A 26949-nucleotide genomic window follows, 5' to 3' on the forward strand; every position below is an offset into this window, starting at 1 on the left:
CATTTTTCACCCAAATCTTTTGTAATACAGTTTACTATTCAACCATTTGGTCCAGTGCCCTTTCACTCCCAGTGCCATCTTCCTCTAAGCGGACTCTAATTTGGTGTTGAGAGAAAAATAGCCTTAAACAGCATTGAGGAGCACTATGAAACTTGATGAGGCAGTGAACCTTTTAGCCTTGAGGATTTTAGTGATTGTACGTGTCAAAACACCTGTAAACAGAGACACTCTGTGACACTGCGGCTATGTGTGTTATTAGCCGCCACATGTCGAGTGTCCGATGCCCATGCACTGGATCCTTTGCAGCTGCATGTAGAGGAACTATGGGAAATATTTACATGTGTGGCTTCAAAGAAGGCAGCGCTGAGTGATGGTGGAGCTTCTGCTGGATGAAACGCACCATGTGGTTCTCCTCCGAGCTATTTAGACCCCTGCAATCACATTACACATACCCCATGCACCGGGCTCTGTTCAGGCTTTGTTACAATAAATCTAAAGCCCTCAACAACTCCGCTGGACTTCTCAGTATGTGGACTACGTAGTTAGGCCTTTGCATCTTCTGTATATCATCTAGAGATAGAGTGTTTAAAAGTATACACACCCCAACACATGAATGCGTTTTCTCAAATACAGTACACAAGCATGACCTCATAGTCCACTCCACGGTAGTTATTTCATACATTTACTTAAATTAGTCACAAACATTTTTACAAAGATTGCACATGGTTGTGAAATACAGCAAATCAACCTATTGCACTCATGTCTCTCACAACAAAAGGACACATCTTGGCAGAAGCTGAAACACACATGAGCGATGAGCGACAGCACGCAGACGATGAACTGATGGGTTTCAGAGCTCCAGGCTCTACTTCTTAGTTTCCTCTTTAGCGATTTGAGCTGAAGGTGAACACAACATTTGGTCAACTTATCATAATGACTGTGGAGACACTGATGCAAGTACAGTAACATGCAAGTCTATCTTCTTAAAACATCATTATTTTTAAACATATAATATTATTTTATGGTCACCATTTGTAGTTTTTTTTTTCTAAGGATATCTTGGCCTGTAATCAGCTCAGAGTATTCAGAGAGTATTCAGCTGTGCCCTGTGTACGTATGCGAGCTCTTAGCAAGGGGTTCTTGAAATTATTTCAGATCTAAAAACAGTATTTCAATATTATTTTAAAAGAAACCTTCCTTTTAATGATACTTTAGTTTACAGTAAAAGGATTGAATTTCATAGTGTTTTTGCTTTTTTTTTATACATATAAACCCTTTAATTGTTTGTAAACATTCCGGGCTTAGCTGGAGGCGGGAAGCTCGATTCCTATCTATTTCATATAGTAACGAAAAACAAACGTCTAACTGTTATTGGAAATATCAGATAAACCTTATTTTAACGTCTCAAATGTCATTCCTCTTGTTCTTGCACCTTAAGCCACAACAGGACCACATGTGCAATAATCTATGTATCAGCTGCACTTTATTAACTCTGAGTGATCTTCTTGAACGCCGACTGTAACAAGTGAATTTCTCCTTTGTGAGATCAATAAAGGATTATCTTATATTATCTTTTTTTAGTTATAGTTTTACACTTATAATCACTAGTTTTAGGTTAATCTTATTTCTCTTGATCACTTCCTGCCTCCAGCTGATGTCACTGATGATGTAAGCAGTGAAAGGGTCTATATACACAATTAAATACTGATGAATTTGAGTTTAGCGGATCATTTTCAAATTGGCTGCACCGAGTTTCAGATGTCGAATTCAACTGGTAATTGCTATGGCAACAATCCTAATTTTTCATCACTTGAGAGCCATGGATAGTGAATGGTTTACTCACGGCGCACTTCCAGTTTGCACTCCACAATGTCCTCTCCACAGGCGTTGACCGCTTTGCACGTGTACATCCCACCATCGAAGGGACAGGGCTTTCTGATCTCCAGAGTTAACACGCCCTGTTTACTGAGCATGCGGTATTTAGCCTCATGTGAGATGTCCATCTTGTTCTTGTACCACGTGACTTTGGGCTGAAGTGAAAAGATAGACAGAGAGTTTTCAATCATCCCTGGCAATGTTTAGGTTTTTGACAATTTGACAATACTCGTGTTTGTGGGAGCATAGATATAAGACATTCGGGGTCACACGGTGTTAACGAATGGGGCATGACTGACCTTGGGTATGCCCCGGACTGCGCAACTGAGTGTAGCGTTGTATCCCGCAATGACGGACCGATTCACCAAAGGACGAGTGAACTTGGGAGCCTCTGAAAAGTCACGCTCTTTATAGTTGGGCGGCTTGTACACAATACCTGAAGAAGAAAGAGAAATAGCATGAAGCCAAATATAATAACTCAGATGTACCGAACGAATGATCATCTGACCTGCTTTCTGAATATAAGCGCTGTCTTTTGTGTTGCACGGTTCAGGACTGAGGCCCACCTGGTTGGCAGCGTAAACACGGAAGACGTACTCATTTCCCATGATGAGGTCCGACGCTGAACAGTGAGTCCGTCTGTACTGTTCATATATAGTGAACCACTCCTAAAATGCAAAAAGTTCTGTTTTACAAAATGATTAATCGCAACTGTATAGTTTTTTCATATTGGTGGAAACAGAAGAAAGACAAAAGTAGCTTGTTGTGCACCCTTTTTGTTGAATGTTGTGGTGCTGACATGAAACAAACTCCCTGCATAGGACAATGAAGAATGTATCTATCAAAGGCTCCCCACATTTGTACATGGGCTTCTTTTTGTTTCCTGTATATATTAACATATTAAGTGGATATTAAGTCATTTTCTTACATTGTTTAAATATCAACTTGGCCATTAACTCTACCTAAGTTGCTTAGTTACACAATCTTCAAAGCTGTAGCAAAGTAGCGCTCGGGCATTTACATAAAAAGTAGCTCACAGAGTAAACTGATACTGATAATAATTGATATTCCCATATGATTATACGTATGTAAATTTATTAGCGCTAATAGTGTCCTATTAACATTATGTAAATGCCCAAGCAGATAGATAAACAGAGTCACATAATGAAGTCGAAGCAGTAACCCTGTCAAGTCTTAATTTACATTTGATGACAACAGGAGAAAAGACTTGTCACGTCAGGAGAGATGAATGTTTCACTGGTGGGTGTATAGTTTCATAGCCTATTTGCATGCCAACCTCTGTGACAGATTGACAGGCCTCCACAGACAGTGTCATCTTCATTTTAATAAGTAACTTGATAAAGTTTTTTGTTTGTGAAATTAATGGACTCTAATGATGCCCGCAGTGAAACTCGGGAGTCGTGCTGAGCAGAGGAACAATGCGCAAGTTGAGACGCGGCCAAGGCCCAGGAAAAGAGCAGGACATTCTTGGCAAAGGCTTTGTGCCACTGCAACACGTGATGACAGCACACAGGCGATGGCTGCCGTGTCATAGACATAAATTACAATTGGTGTCATATTAATTTGAACACAGTTTTTACTTATTTATCTTCCTATTACTTAAACAACTAAAATGTATTTAATTATAGCAGATTTAAAATGTGTGACTCTTGTCATGTGAACAGGCGTTGCATTTTACTGTAAGGGGTGTCACATTGTTTTGCTGGCTGAAGAACCTCTGTCCAAAATAATTGCAGCCTTTGTGCTAATAGAGGATCACAAAGGTTATGATTAAGAAGGTAGTACTGGTGGTGTATAATTAGTAATTGTGCAAAGCTTTTTGCAGTGAGATAATAGTGTAATGGGCTGGTAGGTTACCTGAAAATTGATCAAACCCTCACAATAAATCGTTTGCTCTTGTCTCACCGTACCATGGTCTTTTTTTCTGCTTTCTGAATGGTGTAGCCGGTAATCTCACAGTTGCCGTCGTCTTTGGGTGGTTTCCACTCCAGGGCCACATTAAAACCCCAGACATCCACAATCTTCAAGGCTTCAGCAGGTCCAGGGAGGTCTAAAGGAGGACATAATGTTCTGCATATTTCCCAGACTGTGCATCAATCCTACTGTAAGTTTAGAAAGTTTTAGGAGCTCTTTTGATGACCTCTATTTTAATATGTAAAATACAATTGAAATACACTTATATATACAACAACTGCAGACCTCTTCCATTGTCTCAATCACAGTTGTCCTGTTTCCGCACATTGATAAAAGTTTAAATCAGTAGAAAATTCCACTAATTGTCATCACAAAGGTACACCCAGGATACACAGAGGGGTTTGAATACTCCCTGACAACACTGTATTATTATGTTCTTATGTTTGCAAATCATACATACCCACTATCTGTAGAGTCACTGAGGCTTTGTCCTCCACATTTTCGATCTGCACCTGGAGCTCGTACTTGCCCGAGTGTTTCCTCTCTGTTTTACGAATGAAGAAGATTGTGTCTGTGTCGCTGTTTCGGATGTTGGCCATTGATGAGGTCAGGGGCTCTCCGTCTTTTGTCCAAGTGACCGCTGGCCTGGGCTTGCCCTGTATGTCAAATAATATACTTGAAATTTTAATTTTACAAACAGCTGTCTGTCAATGTGATCTGTTTTACCATGTTATCAGACAACATTGTGTTTTTTTCCTAGTATTAAAATTAAGGTTGAAATCTCTCCCATCCATCCAGGACAGCCACTCCACCCGTGTTACCCACAAAGCCGTCAGTATCGAAGATGATCCCACGTACCCATCACTGCACTGCCGTCATGCAGGAGACAGAGTATTCGGTCCAGGTCCAGCTTAAGGGGGGCACACGCTACAGCTTCATCCACCAGGCTGTCAGGAAGCTGAATCATCTCCCTTTCCCTTCTCCAGCCGCTCAAAGACCCTGAATTCTCGCTTTTTATACTTTTTGCAATGAGGGATGGGGGTAACATAATTTACTTTATAATTTTTTTTAACATGTGGTGAGTGACAATAAAGATAATGTGAACTTACAATGTTTGTATTAAAGTAACACTAGTTTGCAATCACTGTTATATATATTTTTTTATATATAACGCAAGCAGCAGTTATACTAAAGAATGAGATCGGCTGACTTTCTGAAAATCCTGAATGACCAGGTTATTCCATCAAAGGATTTCTTTATCCCTGATGGCGCATTTTCCAAGATGCCAATGCCAGAGTCCAGATTTTAACCCATTGAGAATCTTAGGGATGTGCTGGAGAAGGCTTTGTGTGCAATCTACAACACCTGTGCGCTTGGAGTATGTCACTGCCTTATTTACCATCTGATGATCGATTTAGCTTTCTGTGTTATTTTGGTAATAATCGTGCCGAACATAGACCAGTATGTGTGAGGCGGCGATACAGTCAAATGACTTCAGTAAAATATGTTTGTTTCACTTTGTTTCACCTGAAAGGGTATCACGAGATTGACACATTCTCCAACTGTCTTGATGAGAGTTTGGCGGAGATTTCTGGGAAGCCAGATTTTCGGTCGCTCTGTGAAGACAAACATAAGACAGGCCTGAGAAAGATAAAAACCATTAAGCTGAGAACTGTCCCGCTGTACTGACGCATGATCTCCCTGATGGTGACGGGCTGGGCCAGAGTAGCAGGGGCGCTGGGGCCGGCCATGTTCAAGGCCCGCACTCTAAACTGCAGCTTGTCTCCGGTGGTTAGGCCTCTGACGATGAGGGACGTCCTGTCTGTCAGACTCTCACAGGCCGAGATCCACTCCTCAGCTGCAGCACAAAACACACAGTGACATGTGGCTCTGTTTGAAGACACATGAGGGGAGGAGAGCGGGGTCAAATCCTTTAGTGGATTTGTTCTTTTCTCTTCAGCTTTGTAATAAAATATCTTCATAAAATAAGAGCAATAAGAATCTCAATTCAAGTGAAACATGTACACTATACAATGTGCTGTTTAAGGCGAGAAACTGCAGATGAGAAAAATACTTTATTTAATGTTTTCATGTGTAAAAATGGCCTATTTTTCCGACAACCAAATATTAATAATGGATTGAACTTTTAGTTTGTTGAACTATTTATTTGGATATTTTGTTTGGATTTAGAATAAGGTAGTTAATGCTAAACTAACTAGGAGAAATCTTATTTCTCCTTGTTTTTTGGGGTTAAAAGCTAAAAGCTCTGAGCAAACTTTCAAAAAGTACAAGACTGGAAAATTTTGTGTCTGTCGGTGCTGCTAAACTGGAAGTTCGGTTGCAACAACGTGAGTAAAAAACATCTTGAGAAAATGGTTCTTGATTGTACTATTTCCCATATGGAGAAACAATATACAATTTTAAGTTTAAATGCTAAGAACAAACAGGCCCAGAAGCTGAACAGTTTGTCAAGCTCTAACTAAAGTATCAGGCTTAGTAACTCACTTTTTCATGTGGAAAAGCGTCTATCTTGAACACAGAAAGAGAGGTTGTGTGCAGCACTTACTGCCTTCTTTGCAGTACTCGACCCTGTACCCCTCGAGATCGGCCGCTCCGATCCTCTCGGGTGGACGCCACTTCAGAGAGATGGAAGTGTCATTGATATCATCCACACACAGACCCACGGGCTCGCTGGTCGGTGCTGGAAACAGGATTACAAAAATAAATACTTCAACTAACCAACGGCAGTGCAAGTGTAAACCTGTGGAAAATGGATTACCACAACACCAATGCAAAAGTCCATCATGATTGACATTACTTTACAATACCGTACTGTGAGAAGTAACATGTAACACAGAAAACAGCTAGAAATTAGGTCGAAATCTATTTGATGGTAATATTAATAAACTTAAATGTAGTTCATTGATTGTTTTATTCTTGGAATTAAATTGTTTTGAAATTTAGTATATTGTAAAGATTTGTGGTAAAAAGCTCTGCATCCTTTTTATTGATTGTGGACTCTTGCAGTGAATCTTCTCTTTCTACGTCTCTTTCAAGAGGATATGATCTCAAGCCAAAAGGCAAATTGCATCATCTTTGTGGTTGGACCTTGTGCTGCAAATTTACAACACTATTCAAAAAATGTACAACGTGGTAATTACTTTATTACATGTAAATGATGCTTGAACAGCAGCAGCCGCCACAGCTACCAACAGCAAACGATTTGTCGTTTTAACAGCTTGCTGACAACATAAAGACGTGCTCAGAGCCCTGAGCTTTGACCTTGTGAAACCGGGGTCAGGACATGTCAAAGAAAACGATCTGCACAAGCGCCACAACTGGACCATCTGTCAGAGGCTCACATGGCTTTGAACCGCAGAGGTGCAGTCAACACACTAATTGACTTTTGTGCACACACGAGGTGTTGTTGTATCGATAAATGCAACATGTTCATTTAAAACACTAATGTTGAGTACGATTGTAAGACCTAATCGTGAATCATGCTTCAAAAAATGTCTCATTTGACTTCATCAGTTTCTTATGAATTAAGTTTTATATTGAAAGGTTTGAGTTTTTTTCTGCTGGTGACTAAGGCTTATTCACCTGTTCGGGGCCACATGCCTCCTCTATTCTCACACATACACTTGTGTTTGTTGTAGTGACAAAAGCTTTCTGTGGCACTGAGTCCACCGTAGAGCAGAGGCCCTACAGCAGGTGGCCTCAGCAGCACTTCTCCTGTAATATTTATAGAGAGATGCCAGAAATACTTTCCTAATCTACCATCATACAACCCTGTGGCCAGCGGGATAAATCATGTTCCTTCCATTATCAGTAAGTGGGTTTTGAGATCGCTGAAAGAGTCACTGACAGATTCAAACGCAAAACAGACCCTCTTTGTCCCAAGCACTGGGTAAAGTCAATGGCAACATATTTCCCATTCCTCATACATTGAAAAGTAAACATATAATAGTAAGTAAGTACTTTATTTGTCATTGTACGTGAAATACGAAAATGTGTTCAGGTGTTAGTCCTGAGCCACTGCGACTGAGCGCACTGTGGGCCAACCTGATCAGCATATTTTTGGAGGAAGAGCAAACTGTAGCACCCGGAGGACACCTGGCTGGTTGCCTTCAGAGCTCGTCTGAAATGGTGCAGCGCCTCCTGTGTTTGTCCCTGTTTCAGAGCATGGTGCTCCCTCCACTCCACAACAGTCTTTCACCGTCTTCTCCTTATTTGTCCCTTCCTTGTATTCCTGTAGCGCCTCTTGTGATGCCTCCACTGTGCCGCAGGTGTGGGGGCTCTTGGTGCCTCGTCAGTGTTTCAGAATGAGACATGTGTTGGTCTCAAATGTCTTTAGCTCATAAGCTAGCTGTTTGTTTACTTTTAAAAAGCTGCTTTCTTAAAGACCATTATGAACTCTCTGCAGTAAAACAAAATCCACCAAACCCCACAAAAACACAGCAAAGACGTACAAAAGCATCAAACCAGTGGAACACAGAACTACAAATGCAGTTCGCAGCTGTACCAAGGCAGAGGGAAGTTGCTGCTAATGATATAACTAGTGCTCGATAATTTTTTTAAATCGGATTTATCACACCTGTTAAATTTTATTATTCATTATTAATTGCGGTTAATTTACATTGGCATTTGCTCACATTTTATAAACTAAATATTCACCGTTTCATAAATTCTATTGGAAAAGCCCAACAGCTTATAACAGGATCTCCAACCAGTCGCTCTCAAGCCCTTTCTCGCTCACTCGGCCATGGCTTTCAATATTTCTACACGTGCTTGATAAGTCACATTGTACATACATTTTCTTTGGGTGCTGAAAATTTTGAACAAAATCTGTCTCTTTGATGCATAAGTAGCACTCGCTTTTGTTACATAAAAGTAGCAGATACAGGAGTGTATTTGGTCAAAACATCTGATGCGATTAATTTGCTATTAATTCATGATAAATGCACACATTTTTATTTTTATTCATCGTGAGTTAAGAAAGCTTAAACTCTGACAGCCCAAATTCTAACATACTGCAATATTATAGGTTTGCATAATTGTGTCTATATTGTATTTTTCTAATCTATGTATCTTACAGACGTAAATAACTCATCATGTTGGTTGCCCACCCTGTGATCGTATCCCTTTTAGACACACGTCTTAAATTACTGCAATGAATATGAGCCTGAGTCATGACCACAAGTCACTGAACCCTTGGCCTTGAGGAAATTTTACACCATAAACACAACAGACTTCCATCATCCATCCTTAAATGACCTTTGTATAAACTCACTGCTTCGTTTGTTCTATTCACCCGTGCATTTTAGTTTATTATGGCCTGAGATCATATTTGACATGATAAAACTCACCCACGGGTACAAATGGCTGTGAAGCCGGGCTGTGGCGGGACATGCCGATGCTGTTGACAGCGTACACTCTCATCTCATACATGACGCCTTCGATCATGCGCTTGGCCTCGTACGTCGTGTCAGGATATGGATCAAAGTTCAGCCTCATCCACCTGTAGCTTTTAGTCTTCTTTCTCTCCAGAACATACCCTATGAGAAGCAAAAACAGAAAAGTACAGAAAAAGAAGTAGAAATGGGGGGGAAAGAATGCTATGAAAAAGCAATTTACCAATGACTGGCTGTCCACCATCAAAAGCTGGAGGATCCCACTGTACGACACAAGAGTCTTCTCCAATGCTCACGATTCTGGGAGCCTGAGGTGGGTCAGGGACATCTATGGACAATAATTATGATACAATATTTATTACTGCAAAGACATGATAAATATGATTCAGTCTTACCAACGACTTTGACATGCACGTCTGCTGTGTCCTCTCCTGCCGGGTTTCGGACCACAACAGAGTAGATGCCCTCGTCCTGCCTCTCGGCTCCTTCAATGGTGAAGATACAGTGGCCTTTGGTGGTTTCAACATGGACTCTGCCATCTCCCTCAGTGAGAACCTAAAAAATGATGAAAGGTTTTAATCCCTAAATGTTCATCTTCTGATTGGTAAAACTAATGCACACTGGCACAGGACCATTTACATCACTCGTGTTGATGTAAAAGAATATCACCCACTATCATGCTTTGATTAATATGCGATACGCCTATAGGCAGAATTTCATATCGAATCAAACTTTATTGTTCCACTAGAGGAAATTTGCACTGGGCACGTAGTGCAGACCCAGCAGAAAACATACAGACAACCATTAATAATATAAAATTGTATCATATTCCTACAACGCTCACATTCAATAACAATAGTTTGTGGCAACATATGTTTATGCAAATATTTCAAAATCATGACCTATTTGTGTCCCCAGATTTGAAGATGAAAAATTGTTTTTACAGGTAGCAAGGGTGATGTTGATTTATTCACAATTTGAAAAAAATAGAAACATTTTACATAATGCCCAAGTTACTACATTTATTTTATTTTGTTATCTATTTACAAAAACAGGAAGAATCCCAGGGTTGCCAGATCCTGTGGCTTATGCCGCCTTGTGGTCTCATACCTATGGTATATGCTAGTTGTCATGTAGAAAATTGCACATGAACGCCTCCTCATTGCGTATCGAAGATACCCGAGTTCCTGAGATGAGATAACTTTGACCTTTCAACATGACAGAGCGCAGAAATAATATGTGTTCATGCCTTTTTCATAGCCTACACCATTCGTATGGCAATACAATTTTAATGATTACATTACTCAAACTCGTAACTTCCAGTTCACAACTGGAAAAGATTCTCTTTCCCAGAGCACATGAAGGCAGCATAAAATGAGCTTGGTAATGAACATGAGACGACTCCTTGTTCCATGCTGGGATTGTCCCCCAATCAAGTCCTAATTACTGCTATTGCAGCCTCCAGCAGGTAATGCTCAGTGTCTGATCTCTGGAGGTTCTTAGCTTTCAAATGAGGATGGCCTTTTCACAGACAGCGCTTATGTCTTCACATGCAGATGAAGACCATCCAGGTTCAGTTATAGTAGTGGTGTCTGTTTTAAAAACCACTGAGAGCGCATCTTGTAATCATTAACTACATTTTTATAACTTAAATGATCCAAAAGTACTTCTAGCATTACTGTAGTGCACATGCAAATCTGTAGTGCCTAAATCAGTTTACGACTCACCATATAAATGATACTTACAGCATAGTTTCCTTTGATGTGTGCAAATCTCAGGAGGACATGCTACTTTGAACACAACTTTGGATTGTTGCTACTGTGTGAGTCATGCACATTCAATTGAAATGCTGTAAGACCTACAGAGTTGTTCATTATGTTTGAGTCCTTATGTGCTGTGATGAAGCCGAAACATATTAATAACAGTTTGACAGAGCTTTTGATTTGAAATTCTTTGTACAAATTGAAAATGACAGTAAAGGGTTAAATAAACCAGTCAACATAACCTTCTAAGCAAGCAAGCGCATACAAATAAAGCCTTGACGCACTTACTTTCCCATCCTGCATTGTCCATGAGGAGGTCCCGCCTGTCGATGTCTCTTCTCCATCGCGTTTAACAGAACTAGCCTACATTTGAGCAGAGCAAAGCAGCAGAAGCCCAGATAACAGAGAGGACATGTAACCCTCTCATCGAGCTAGCCACGCAGACGCTAGCCAGTCACTTAAGCGGTTAGTTGCATTGCACTAGTGGCCAGTCTATCACGTGCACCTCCAACTAACATAGAGAACTCTATATTATATTTCAATGGGAAATCTTGATCGATTAGCATCCGTTAGATGATATTAAATACTGTTTCATCTTGATACCCGTTGATTTGAGCAAAGCCGGACTTTTTTTCAACAAATCACAAACCAATGTTAGCAACTATTATAATCCTGGTTAGCCACACAGTTTGAGCGTTTTACCTTTTCACCCTTTGTCCAGATCACTGTGGGTGCTGGGTCTCCTGTGATGGGAACATCGAGTCGAAGTTTGTTTCCTGCCACGACGATGATGGTAGAATCAGAGGTGCGTCCCATGGTGTCCAAGTGGATCTTGGGAGGATCTGAAAAGGAAAATGAAGCGCTGAATGACAGAAGAGATGCACAATAAATCGCAAATTGAATGGTCGTGAGCAGCAAATCACAAAGGGTGCAATTACTTTGGGGATATAATGCTTCTCTGAAAATATGAAAATGGGATTCACCACTTTGTGTGAGCTCTCTATCGTAAGGGAGTCTTCAAAGGACAAGGGTTCCTAAGCCGCCATCTGTACTTGGTAGTTTATAGACGTTTTGCCTCTCATTCAAGAAGCTGCTTCGTCCAAGACTTAAACTACCAAGTAGAGAAAACAACTTAAGGACCTTTATCTACTATGTATAAACCTACCGTATTTTCCAGACTATAAGTCACACTTTTTTTCATAGTTTGGCTGGGGATGCGACTTATACTCAGGTGAGACTTAATCAAATTATATAATTTCACATGTTTGGCTTGTGTACCAGTATCTGCTACTCCTGTACCACTGAAGATTTAAAAACGGTATCAAGCGGCAGGAAAAAAAAGTGTGGCGTGAGCAAGAAACTTGTGAGGGACTGGCAATAAGCGGAGGTTACTCTTACTGCAATGAAGAAAACAAAAAAAGCTAATTGCGGGCTAAAAGCTAGAGGCTTCCATGCCCAGGCTGTTGCGAGCGATATGTGTTTTTAAATATGACTTATATATGTTTTTTTCTTCTTCATAGTGCATGTAGTAGATCTTTACATTTGTAAATGAGTAGATATTGTCAGATTTGCACAAGTTGCGTTTCTGCTATTTGTACTAATTATTCAATATATCTTAATTATCATTCTTATTAGTGGTATTGCTTTATTTATTTTTTTATATGATTACTGCTATTGAGCCACTGTGACAACGCAATTTCCCTTGTTTTTCAATTAAGTGTGTCTAAGTCCAAGTCTACAGTAGACCGCTACACACAATGTATGGGATTCATTCATGTGTTAGTCTAACAATTGAATATTTAATTCTTCTCTCACAATGTTTTGAACCATTCTAAACTTGTCTAAATTGTGAACTGTAAACTCAATCTTTAAAACTAAAATTACAAATCTGCTCACAACCGCAGTGAGAGAAATCATAGATTCCACAAACCGCTCAGCCCTAAATGACAGCACATATCAATCTCTACAACACATCTGTTTAATATGTGGTTTGTTTACCTTGGCGTGGCACGAAATCAATCTTCACCTCTGTGAGAAAGAACATCTGTCATTGTCAAGTTTAACAAAAAAAGAGTGCAAATAGAAAAGATGACTGATTTTGTATAAAAAGGGATATGAATTACCAAGAAAATTCAATTTGGCCGAGAGGTTGAAGGCGTGGCCGTCTGGTACAAATGTATAGTCCCCCTCGTCCTCGGGTTTCACATCATCAATGGTCAGTTTGTGGATTCTAAATAAACACAGATATTTTATTACACACAGAAGGGAGAGGAATGAGAAGCCAAACGCAGAGGAAAATATAGGCTCTGTCATCTAAAGGTAGCAATGGAAAAAAATGTGACAACTGTAATAATAACAAAGTAATGCCAACCCTTAAATATTCCCATAAAGAATTATGTCCTCTGCATTTGTAAGTAGGTCGGTGCTTTATTTGTCCTTTTGCGATTGCACAACAAAATTGCGTTGGGGTTAGTCCTGAGCCGCTGCGACTGAACGCGCCGCCATTGCGGGCCAACCTGAGCAGCATGTTTTTGGAGGTAGGGGAAAAACCGGAGTACCCAAAGGAAACCTGGCTGGCTGGCTTTAGTGCTCGTCTGAAACGGTACACCACCTCCTGGGTTTGTCCCCGTTTCAGAGCGTGGTGTCCCGCACGGGTCAGCTCCTCCTTCCTTTTCCCCCTGCGCAGCCCCCTCCGGTCCACAACAGTCTTTCCCCATCTTCTGGGAAGAGCGTAGCAGACGAATATAATCCGTTTTATTCTCCAGTGAACGTAACAGTAGGGATAGAAGATTTGTGTGGCTTAGCTGTGAGTCTTTCCCAGATAACTCATCGTTTATTCCCTTTTTGTTTCCTGTAGCGCCTCTTGTGACTGTGCTGCAGGTCTGGGGGGGCTGCTGGTGCATCTTCAGTTCTGCAACCTGGCTGAGGCTGTGGGTGACTGCAGTATCTGGGGCCCATGTTGAACTAGTTTAAAAAGGACTTGAGCAACAGGAGAAAACCCAACCACATAATGATGTAATAAAACTAAATACCAATACCTGATATATTAAACACTCTTAAAAGTAGATGGTTTTAAGTTTTACGTTTAAAATGTTATAATTGGGAAATGGAGATCAGTGTTCAGTATTGATTTCCAGGTAACATTTCCTGTTACCTGCCGATATGAGAAATATTGATTCTTGCATCAGCCTTGACCTCCACTCCGTTTTTGAACCAGGTTCCTCTGACATTCTCGTCCGAAACTTCACATTTAAAAACAGCCTGGTCCTTGGCCTTCACCGTGAGGTCTGCGATGCTCTGGTATACCTCCAGCTCCTTCTCTGAAAATGGACAAGCCACAGCACAACATTTAAAGGCACACTGTTGGATTGTACTGTTGCAACAATACAAAACATGTACAAAAGTCAAAGGAACACAGTAAACTAAAATAAATATAATCAATAGGTTAAGTCTCTGAGTAGGATGGACGCGTCACAATAAGGCCACAAAAGCTGGATGTTTAGTTCCTTTGATCACCATGGCGATATCCCATTACATTATACGTCTGTGAATACAATAATGCGCGCTTCCATAGACTGTGGGGGCACATAATCGTATAATGATGTGCAATATCACCACCGTGGCATATATAGGTAGAGATTAATCGAGATCGTTGCATGTGGGGATTAAGTGGCAGTTGTAGTGATATGTTCATTATCTCGCTGCCCCTTTGTGTGTTGTATCTTAGCAACTAAAACACGGGGTGTAGTTAATTGGATTTATGGAAGAAATTAAAGTGGGAGGATATGAATGCCAGATACAGCTTGAGCCTCAAGCAGTTACAATACAGTGTAATGAAATACCTAGTGTTATTAAAGTTATAACACAAAAATCTGCAATCTAAGCAAGACAGACCTCGACATACCACTTGAAAAGGTTATACGAGTGTTTACGTCAGCTCACTATCACAGTCATCACTTAACAAAAGAATGGCATTTCAATCTGGCTCTCTGTGGACCCGAGCTGTCGATCCCCGCAGTGCAGTGACAAATGCTGATATTTGTCCGCTTTTGAGTTTGCTTATTGACGCATATTTTTAACTGGGACAAAAGAGGGGGGGGGTCTACTTTCATGGTTTAGGAATCGAGGGAGCTTGCTCCAAACTCATGTACTTGAATAATACATCTCATAATGAAAAAAAAAAACAGCTCATTCCCAAGAAAACTTGTTAGATGAAGTGGTTTCTATGTGTCTACACAGTTAAAGAGTTTTTTTATTTAACTAAAATGACCAATACGAGCTTTATAAAAAACCTACGTGGAATTGCTTTGTTTTGTCGTCTTAAAAAAAACAAAAACTACTTCACCTCCCTGTGGTAATAGAGAATTGGTCCATTGTGTGTGCTGTTTCCCTACCTATACAATATTTTTAGTTTTTAATTAGTGGGAAACAAATGCCATGATGTTCATAAAAGCCTCACTTCAATACAAAGCAAACACGTCACACTTGGGTTGAGTCATCCTGAATGTCGCATAGAGACTGCACACATGCTTACAATGCCAGTGCTGGTGCGAGTGGCAGGAGATTGGTGCAGGCTGTGTATCCACATGACTGACACTTACCCTGAACTATGAGCTCAGCCACAGACTCGCCGCCGTTTGTCTTCACCTTATAAAGGCCACAGTCCTCTTTTGTAGCCTCGTTTATAATCAGGACGTGTTTACAGCCGTCTTTCTTGAAGCGATACTTGAACGACTCGTCTCTGGTCAGCTCCACTCCATCCTTCTCCCTGCAATAGGAACAATGATATTAGTGGGTTTCCATATATTTTTAATATTCTATATATTTAATTTAATTAATGGGTTTATAATCCCCATCCCATAATAATGGGTTATTAATATTGCCTGCAGCTCCTTATGGGTTGCTCCAGAGGCATCAAAGAATGGGTTAAATCAATTTCTTATATTTCTATGTACAATTGCATGATAACAAAAGTAAAGCCCTTCACTTTACTTTATTTCAGTGTTATATATACTAATACAAATATACTAGTACATTAATCAATGTAAAATACATTTAAAAATACATGCATTCATTGCATTATTATACTACTATTAACCAAGTTTGGACCTCTTTTTTCCAGGCGTTCTGACCTAATAGCCTTTATCCCGAGTTACCATGCTCCTAATTCCATGTAATTATCAATATAAACAACACACAAAAAAGTTGGGTAATAAAATGGTGGCCTTTTCAGAAGGGATAATAATTTAGAGTGTGAGAGCTCTGAATAAATGCCATGTCTGAGAGTCTCACTAGGACACGCCCAAAAGCACTCTGAAAATTGTACTTGTTTTTTTGTCAACTTTATTGTCCCTGTAGGTAAATTTATCTTCTACCTTTCTTCAGCCAGTGCCTCATGGCAACCCTGTCATGAGCAGTGACCACTCTCCAGATTCAGAACAGAGCCAAGCAAACTCCACACAGAAAGGCCCCACCCAGTCTGAGAATCAAATCTGGAGCCTTCTTGATGTGAGGCGAGAGTCCTAACGGCTGCACCACCGGGACTATAGCCCTGAAGCTTTGCTAAAATAACGAGGAAACTCCAGCACAAAGAAAGAAAATTATTTTTGCTTAACACTGTATTTATGAAATGTTTTCAGTGTTAACTCCAGTGTTAACTGCTTGTTTCACCAAGACAGTAATCAAATTTGACTTATTCATTTTCTTATGAAAAGCACTTGGGGTAGCTTTGTTGTAAATGTGCTTTGAAAATAAAGTTGACCTTGACCTTCTTAAAAATGTCTTTCTGACAAGTATCCAAGGCAGATAAACTACAACCACTTTTCATTCTCTTATCTATGTGGTCTGACAATATCTCTAAGAGGTTGCTTTTAGGGGCATTGCTTTTGTTTGGAGTTCATGACCAAAGGAATAGCTAAAAGCTTTTGTGTTGCATTCAACTGGTAAACTTTCAGACCATTTGACATTGGCTCCTTCCTCAGAGACGACACACTCCAGCTCAACTCGTTCTCCCTGCATCACCATCTGATCCTCCAGATTCTTCTGTATCGTGACAGGGGGCTCTGGGCAAGCAGAAAAAAAGAACAAACACTAAAATCACATGTTAATCTACAGTGGTTTCAAAATGAATTCAAACACCTGTATTTATTTCCATAACAAAAAATTCTATCTTAAAAATGCACATTTAGGCTTATAGAGGCATCTGTCTGTATTATTGGTGGATTTTTTTAAACTTTTTACATTTTTATGTTTAATGTATTATTGTGGATCAGACTGCTGCATAAACAATTAAAATTATTGAAGGAACTGTAAAGATGATTAAAACCCAATCACCCGAAGCATTACCTTTGACAAAGAGCTCAGTGGTGCACTTCTCCTCTCCCACCACGCAGCTGTAGGCGGCGTCATCAGCCAGAGAGCAGTGGTTGATGGTGAGATAGCGCATGTTGCCCACGCTCTCAAAGATGTACCTCAAGAAAGAAAGGATTACTTCACTCAAAGCAGACAAACCTTTGAAACGAGTTATTGTCGAGAATAAAACCATCAGGATAAAATATACTTTTTTTCACTTACTTGCTGAGGAAAGGTCAAGAAAGTCATTTCAAACACCAATGGAAGCAGGACCACAATGGACACAGAGAATGTTATTGGCAATGAATCAATATTGAATGAGAAATGTCTGACAGCGTTTACTTGTACCTTCCAGTCGGTTGAATTTCTTGTCCGTTTTTCAGCCATTTCACTTCAACATCTGCGTTTGCAACCTCCACAGCCAGCTTAATTTTGTGCCCCTTTGTCACTTGGTAGGCAGGGTCCAACTTCTTGTGAAACGCTTTGAAAACAACGAGTAAATCATAAGCTCTCATTCTAAAATATACACGTATACATCAGTAAGTACAAACCTTCGCTCTTCTTCTCCTCCTTCTTCATCTTCTTGAGTCTCTTGAGCATTCCTCGCAGGTCTGTGATGCCATACTGAAAAGCTACCTTCTCGTATTCAGAGGCAGGGGAATTTTTGAGAATGTTCCAAATGTCCACGTCTGAGTCCGGGTTCACCTGCGCAGCACTGACAATCACAAAAACCTTTTCACGCTCAGGATTATTACAGGTAACATGAAAGTCACCATAAGCAAGAGTCTAGAGTACATCCCGTTTTAGACATCCACCGGCTCTTGTTGACTGTACGCAGAACCTACAGGAGGAAAGAACTCATTTCCCAGAATTACTCTAACAAGCATGTCTATGGCTTAAGTTATATGTTGAAAGCAAAACAAAATATATCTCATTTAACTTGCTCGGCATCATTTATTGTCAATGAGTAAAAAAATGTCATCGCTCCAAAAATAATGGGTTTGTCAATAGAGAATTAGGCAATACCACACCTGTCCACTAGATGGTCTCAATTAATCAAGAAAAAAAAAAAAAAAAAGGCTGATACACCTGATATAGTGTTTGTCTCTTACCGATTTGCTGATTTTAAGAAACTGCTGCTCATTCAGAAGTTGAATCCAAGATGCAAAACAAACCAAATGCATTAAAACATAGCAGATAACACAGAAATTACATCACTTTAAAAAAATAAGTATGAAGCAAAAGCACAAAGCAAGCTGTTTTTAGCTCACGCAGTAATTATCAAATAAAACTGAGAAACAGTAGGCCTATTTTATTTTATTTTCATTACTATTAGTATTTAGTAATAGAGTTCGGGAAATTCCACAGTTACCATGGAGATCCGCCGCAGCTGTTAGCATACATTTCCATAGACTAACATTAGCTAAAAACAGTATTAAAATGTGGAGAAAAAAGCTGTGGAACAACGCCGTTAGCTGCTGAGTTACTGCTGGTAAATACATACACACTGTGGTGTCCAAGTGTTTTAATGTGAACAATAACTCCAGTATTTTAAAGCAGTACTAAGTCACTCTTCCCCCTAGAGGCCATAAGCGCAACTGCAGGTGTAGTAGCAAGTTACGATTTTTTAAAACTTATTAATTGTCTTGGAGAGTAAATACTACGCTGACAGGAAAGGCGAAGGGGGAGAGGGTTACTGTGCATCCAATTATACAATGGAAATATTTTTTTTCACTCAAACTTTGCTGTAAATACTGTTTAAAGTGACGTTAGCCCGCAGTTAGCTTTGCCCGTTAGCATGTTAGCTTCTTCTTGGTGATTACATTAGTGTGTATTGCTTTCTCCGGACCGGTGCCAGTCAAGTTGCAAACATGGTTTTCTGGCCAGAGACACCAGGGGGAGGTGAAAGACCCTCCAATCATCCCATAAACACTTGTATTACCCCCACAGGGACTACGAAAAGGATTTATTAAGGTAAACACGTAACTTAGTATTGCTTTAACTTTTAAAATCTCCATTAGTTTACAATTGCTGCTAATGCCATAATGCTTAGCGGGTATATCACATTCCTGAACTATTTTAACTATACTTTGGTGATGCAGGAAACCTAGCTTTTTTTATTAGTTGGATAAGTATGATACATTCATTGCATGCAAAAAAAAATAGATATGCAAAAATAGATAACAAATGTAAAAGGAAGCTTACTCTCTGAGTCCAAGAGAAAACAAAAAAAGAGAAAAATATAAACATTTAATTGTTTACACATTGACTAATAATGCGTTTTGTAGTCTTTTATTACTGTTCACCTCTTTTTTAACAAAGCGCTGAAATCCAATTCTCCCGAGTCTTCTTTTCCATCGGTACTACTGCAAAGACATCAGCATATCAAAATGTTATTTTCAGCAAACAAGAAGGCCTTTTCCTTCAGTTAGTTCAGTTAGCGAGATGTCATTGCGCCACGTGTTGCAGCAAACAAGCTAGTTGTGTCAGTTGGGTCGTTAGCTTCTACTGAAAAACAGTTGATGAAATGTTAGATGCTATTTAGCTTTCTCTCTAGAGCTGACACAACATAGCTACACTGTATTAAAATTGTAAAAAAAAAAAAACTTTAGTTAGCCCAACGCAATAACATCTTTTCACAACAAGGTTATTTAGCATGCGACTCTGTTAACCAAACCGATCAGAAGTGAATGTCATCATACAGAAGATCATCGTAAAGGTAGCTATGGGTCATTTTTTGGGTGACAGCATGAAAGGGATGCATTTCCTCTTAGGCAATCTTGTGGAAGGTGCTACACAGGCTTTGTGTTTCATTAAACCACTCTACTGTAAAACTCTGTTGTTCAGAAGTTGATCATAGCAAAGGCTTGTCATCACAGATTGCAGTTTGTAGTTTGCAACCTCTATAAGCCCTCTGTGATCCAACTTCACTGTCTCACATTCAAAACAGGAATTTTACAAGTTGTGTCCGATTTTGACTTGACGGCAGAGAAGAAACAGGTTACTTCAAAGTAATCCAGATTTCTTTTCTCTTTCGAAAGTCAGATTCATCATCAGTGAAGAATAATGAGGAGCCTTTGAAGACCTGCTACCTTGAAGAGGCTCCACTTCTCTTCTTACCGCCCTCATTCCTGATAGGTCAGCATTTTACAATTATTGCTCAAACATTATGACAAAATTGTGTCTTGAAACTCTAGTTGTGTTCAATATACCTTCTTCCTTCCCTATGTATTTGTTGTAGTCTATTGGTTTTAACAAAATAAAGTATTATGCTTCACATTGAAGTGAAATGAACAACCCTAAATCAGCAGCCAGGTCAGCTGAACCAGGAGGGTTGGAAAGTGTGATTTTAAGAAAAGACTGATTGTAAGATGCAAACTTACGCTCGCTTAAAGGCAGCCCTTATGTCTAAACCGTCAGATGCACTTGCCTCTGTTGAAAAAAATTAAATAAAACTCAACACAGATCTCACGTTTCACAGAACCATGTATGAAAAATCCCCACCATGAACAGTCAGGTCAAAGTTACAGCTGTCAAACTTGTCTCTGGATGACACTTCACATCTGTATCCCCCGGCATAGTTAGCCTTGGCTGCAATAATGTGCATCTCAAACGTATAGATCTGTAAAATGATGCAGAGGATTCAGTAAATAGAAAATACTACTGTGAATGTATTTCTTAAACACAACACTCTAACAAATATTGATCAACTAAAAGATTGGCCTACCTTTGAGTTGCGATCATACGTCTCCTTGAGCTGCAGGTGTTTTCCTGATTTACTGGCGAGATCCATCCACTTTCCTTTGAACCATTTGATTGTGGGTTTCTTCAGAAGAGATGTTGCATTCACTTTGGCCACAAAGGTGATGTTTGCCCCTGTAGCAAATTTTTATGAATCATTTGCAACTATTTTATTATATTCTTTATTTTCTTTTTTCCACTTTGATTTAATGCGTCTACCCACCCACAGTGACTTCTCCTGACTGGGGTTTCTCTGTGAAAAGGCCGATCAGGTCCTGCCTCGTGTCTGGTAGCTGCCCATCTGTAGGAATACATCAGGTAAGAGACAAACAAAAGCCCATATCTGACCTTGCATTAGAATTGGTCTATGGTATGATATAACTGTATTGCTTGAGGTATATAATGTTCCATTGTTCTTGGTGAGTTTCTTAACTGTACTGGCCATACCATCAATCTTGAAAGTTCTATTTATTTACATGGCAATACATTTTCCTTCACAATGTTATATTTTAGCACAATTGGAGGCCTACCCTCAGTGGGTGGAGCTTCACTAGCGGGAGTAGCGGTCTCATCTTTTGGAGGTCCATCCGCAGGAGCAGCAGTGGGCTCGGTCTCTGCGCTGGGCTGCACAGGTGTCTCCACAGGTGTCTCCACAGGTGTCTCTGCAGGGGCGTCTGCAGGAGCGTCTGCAGGGGCGTCTGCAGGGGCGTCTGCAGGGGCGTCTGCAGGTACATCTATGGGTGCATCTACAGCTGCATCTGCGGGGGGTTTCCCAGGGGCTTCTGCAGGGGGTTCAGCAGCGGCTTTGAGAAAACAAAGCACAAGGAACATATACAGTATAAACGGTTTTGTACAGTACTCCATTAATTCACCATAAACATGCTGCAGTTCAAATCGAATTTTTTTACGCTAATAAAAAACAAAACACTTTTTTGGAATAAAATTGATTTGTCCATTTTCCCAAGACTCTTATTTTGTGCTACTGCGTCTAGACTAGTTTTAGGATAATCATGAATCGTCTTCTTCTGTATGCACATTATTTGAATGGCTCTTTATTTAACCTGGACAGCCCCACTGAGACTTTTTCAGGGGATTCCTGCCCCCTGAGTGGATACTATTGTACATATTTTTAGTGGTCGGGGAAACTAACAAAGGGAAGCTGTGCAGACATAGGGAGAACTTGCAAACTCCACACAGAGAGGCCTGACTAGGTCCGGGAATTGAACCCGAGACCTTCTTGCGGTGGTCACGGCAGGGTGACTCCCACCGTGTCACTTATACAAAGCGGGTTTGAACATAATAAATCTACAAAGGATGTTTGAAGTAACTTAAACAATAGCATTCTTGATAAGTGCTCTTGTTGCTGTGAAAAACTTGCTCTTATCAGCGGTGTGTTATCTCATGTGAGCGGCTTGTTGACTGATTTTCCATGCGTTATCTGCTGCCTCTCGTGCCTGTCCGGAACACAGTGGTGAAGTGGTGGTTACTCAGGAGGAAATAATGTGCTGGTGTGACGGGCCCAAGGTCGTCCCGCAGACAGAGAGAGAGAGCAAGGGGGAGAGAGTGGCAGTGATAGGAGCCACAGACAGCTGCAGGCCGCCGCCTCTCACTCTGTGGGGCCATTCGTCTGGAGCCTTTCGGTGAGATTTGTTTCCACCTTATCAAATCCAAACAGACAACCTCAGTGGGTCACTGCAGCACAAGTGTTCTCACCAACTCACTCAGCGAACAGTAGAGCAGGGGTACAGTGGGCAGTTGTAGGATTTACAATGGATGAAAGGGTGTGATAACTCCAAGAAGGTGTGTGAGTACAGAGAGATTTCTGTTTTTTTTTGTGAGTCTTGAAAAGTGAGTAAGCAGATTTAGAGTTGGCAGTGCTCATTGAACTCCGTGCTCTGTTTGTGTGCCCCGTGCTGTCAACACATCGTGAGTAATAAATTATGTCGGTGCCAACAGTCCCACCTGGCTTCAATACAACTTTTAGCTCAAACTTGACCTTTGAACCCCCAGCGATCACTGCATACACATTGGCGTCGCCCTTAGTGACGTCTGTGATGGTGAGGGAGTGTTTATTCCCCTCAGCGTTGATGGTGTATTTGTCGTTGGCCACAATGTCCTTGTTGTTGCACTGCCATTTTACTTTGGCGTCTGGCTTCTCTGTTTCTGCTTGGAACTTCACTGTGGAGCCTTCCTCTGCCTCCTGGGCCTTTGGTTTCTTGGAGAACACTGAAACTGTGTTATAGATTCACCCACAAAGACAAATGTTTACGGTTATTGTATCAAGTAATTAGGGCTCAGTCACAATGAAACAAAGTCACAATTTGAGTGGAGCAAATCGCACAATCATATAAAGGTTGTGAAATATCTTTTGCAAACAACAAAGTATTTATTTTCAATGGGGTCTCATGTTTAAAACGTACTAATCCTCTTGTTTTATTTTTTAAATTGAGCCAATTGAGTAAAACGCAGTGACAAAATGTAAAAAAACATTTATAGCTTTTAAACAAGCTTTGTTTACACCAGCTGTTGAAAGAACATGCATCTGTGCTCTCTCAGGAGTACATTTAAATGTATGCAGTGTATGCACAGTCCTATTAAACTTTGCTGCCGGCTTCAGGTGTCCTGTTGAGGGATTATCTGGACTCTATTTTAGTTCCTCTGGAGACACACAAGAATGATGTGCTCTCTGTCAGCACACACGGCTTTCTACTGTTACACCTTCAGCTGTCAATCAATCACACAACTTCACCTTCACACGTCAGTGGCCCCTAAATTTCTCTGCACTGGTTTTAATAATAATAAAAACATAGGAAAGACTTGGTCATAACTATGGCTATAATGGTTAATGGCTTAATGTATTACCAGTGATTGGCAATAATAACCATAAATGGCATTTATTTAATAGGCATTGCACGTATATTCAGAAGCCTGTCTTTTCTTAGATCTGCTTTGATTTGTCACAGCTTGCTACTGCTACTGTTATTGGCCCCAAACATATTGAAACAAAATTAGTTTTAATTAAACAATATTTAAGCTAAATTCTATCTCGGTAGGCTTTCAGTCATCCAGGCATATTCCTTTGTAAGACACATTTGGGAAAACTATCAAAGCCCCAAACTAAATTACCTAAGTTACCTAAGGTAAAACTACTTTTTAAACCTACTACCTATTACAAAATGTCATAAAGGTTTTGGCTTTAAGCATGAGAGCGAATGCCATTTTCCTCCGTGTAATTTATGGCACGGAGTTATTCAGTCAAGTCTAATATAATTTGATGTATTTAATTAGGCCTCCGCCTCATATTGTCTAAAGCTCATAAGGATAATCTAGGCTTAGGTCCACTAACTGTGACTATGCTTTACTAATCCTTGACACTGGCCATCAGAATAGATAGAAGCTGGATACCTGAACTGCATTGTGTTACCTGATAGCTTGAACTTTAGCTCCCTCTCTATCCATTACTACTGCTGACTGAGAGAAAAAAACAAAACCTGTTGAAACTCATTTGTTACGTGCTTTGCATCACTCGTGTGCATCTGGTGAACGCTGGAAATGCTGCAGATCAAATTTACATCAGGCAGTGTTTCCAAATGGGACACATGAGGCTGCTCCTGCCTGCCAAAAGGATTTAGTTGAACTTTCACACCACCCCAAAACGCTCAGATATACATTACATCAACTTAGTTTGGACTTGGCACAGGACATTACGGCAGGGTACATCTGTCTACAATGTACAACATTACTAGAGTTTGGCTAACGCAATGTTGCAATGTGTTAATATACAGATAAAAGTAGCTTACATGTAAGTGGTACCTAAAATATCTTCTCTTTTGTCTAACATCACCTAAAGACCTAAAGATTTAAACGATGGACAATTAATTATGACAGTGATTCTAAATAAATTATATATGACAAAAAAGATTGTAAATTTAAGTCCGCTAAACCAGTAATAATCCACTAAAAGAAGCCCATGTATCGCAGTTTGAAAACATATCCAATATATACATTTTTTTTCATTCATCTTTTTTTTTTTAGATCAATAATATTAAAAAGTGATAAACAGAGGGAGAACATGCCAGTAATTTGAACACTATTTTGAATGACACCTAGTCCTACTGTTGTGTTACAACAGTGATGGGAGCTTCTTACCTGTTTTCTTCACCGGCTCTGGCATCCTGACCTGTCTCCGCTCCTCCACAATGGGACGTCCTAAACAGAACTGTCAGGCTAGGCCCCCTGTCTTTAATAGCAGCTCCTCCAAACAACACACACCCCTTCAACACACCATCCCACCTATTCTCCTTCCTATATCCAAAAATCCCTCCTCCCCTTGTCCTGCTTCCTGTAACAGCAACACAGTGGCCCTCACCCCACCCCTGTCCCATCTGACCTTAGCCTATATTCACCCATCGTCTCCTCCAACACCTCCACTCAGCGACAGGCCTTGAGAGTGGGTGTATGGGACGCTGGGGTTAAACTTAGACCATTCATTTAAATAAGTCCCTTTGGTATTGCCACATCTGTGTTTCCGTCCGTATCACCTTCTGTCACCCTGTAGATGCAGCTATACCAAATACAAGCCTATATTTGGATTGCTATAGGCTTATTCTTGAAGTGTACATAAACTTCCATGTCAATATAAACAATGTATTGTTAAAGGTAGGATGTGCTCTTAGTGGTTGTAAAAAGTACTGCAACTACAGCTGGATTTTGCCATTTGTTCTGGCAACCCAATGTGTTTTTTTTTTTCTCTCTGTGTGCAAGCACAACAACCTGCTATATGGGATCTACTACTCAGTGAAGTCCTTACTGGAGTCAAGTGATGAGGCTTTCTGTTATCTCCATACTTTCTACAACAGCTTGCTTCCTGTCTGGCTGCTGTCTGCAAACATGTGGTAGAGTGCTTTTGTGTTGAAAGCTTGGTCCATTTATAAAGCTTTATGTTACATGTCACTTGGAAAAATTGATAATTGATGCATTAACAAACATTTGTTTCAAAGTATTCGTAAAAAACACATCCAAAAAACACATCCACATCCAGGTGCTCATGGTTCATGGTTCATTTTATTCAGTTGTTAGAGCGTTAATCCATAGAGCGTAGATCAGCGATACAACTGACTGTTGTTGTGCACCCACTTTGCCTATGTACGAATATGGTGTGTGATTGAGTGATGGGTGTCGGTTTGAGGGGTCGATGCCACAGAGTGGCAGCTTCGCTTCTGTCAATCTATCCTAGGGCAGCTAAGCTACTGTACATACATCACCAGGTGTAGAGCAGCCCTTCCTAAAGTCCAACACGGGGCGGCCCCCCTTGTCAATCCAAAGATCCCACAGGGCCCTCCTACATTATGAATTAACTTATTTCTAAGAATATGTAATGTGTGTCCGCATTAATTTCCCATAATATTACTTATCAATTCACAAATAATTGAGATTACAGGTTTAATAATTTTTATAATCAAACAAATACACATAAAGTTAATTTCAAACTCATTCATGTTTAGGTGAAGCATGTGTGATGGGAATGTCTGCTGTACAGAATAATTACTATGCAACTGGTTTGCTGAAGCAACCCTTCTCTAAAAGGGTGGTTTACTTCATCAGTGTAAATGAACAGCATAATAAACAGTTGTGCGTGTGTTTGAACACCACTGCCCGGCTGTCCTTGTGTATGTGGTTGCCATTACTGACATTGAGAGCTGCATGTTTCACCTGTCTGCAGAGATCAGTGACACCTCGCCCACTGAGGGGAGCTGTTGGCTCTGTAGGAAGAACGCCACATGCTTCGTTTCTGTCAGTCTCCCCCAGGGGAAACTGAACACCACCGAGTACGGAGAGAATGTACAATTGTCTCATGTAAAGCGCTTTTT

General features: G+C 40.3%; 1 protein-coding gene across 1 annotated transcript; it reads right to left on the bottom strand.

Annotated features, from left to right (window-relative positions):
- Positions 1–402: 402 nt before the first annotated feature.
- mybpc3 (myosin binding protein C3) lies at positions 403–25253 on the bottom strand (the record flags this gene model as incomplete). Its single annotated transcript, XM_079555538.1, has 31 exons — positions 403–897; positions 1844–2030; positions 2175–2311; positions 2384–2543; positions 3807–3946; positions 4271–4466; positions 5338–5426; positions 5501–5668; positions 6377–6511; positions 9180–9368; positions 9448–9552; positions 9620–9779; positions 11690–11829; positions 12986–13015; positions 13111–13217; positions 14142–14307; positions 15589–15755; positions 16944–17049; positions 17333–17457; positions 17687–17819; positions 17890–18053; positions 18451–18477; positions 19645–19704; positions 20431–20469; positions 20722–20770; positions 20843–20960; positions 21066–21214; positions 21303–21380; positions 21610–21882; positions 23042–23311; positions 25229–25253. The coding sequence occupies 31 exons, from the start codon at positions 25251–25253 to the stop codon at positions 866–868; spliced, it is 3924 nt and encodes a 1307-aa protein (XP_079411664.1). The 3' UTR covers positions 403–865.
- Between the last annotated feature and the right edge of the window lie 1696 nt (positions 25254–26949).

The sequence above is a fragment of the Gobius niger genome, assembly GCF_951799975.1.
Source record: "Gobius niger genome assembly, chromosome: 4".
NCBI lineage: Eukaryota > Metazoa > Chordata > Actinopteri > Gobiiformes > Gobiidae > Gobius > Gobius niger.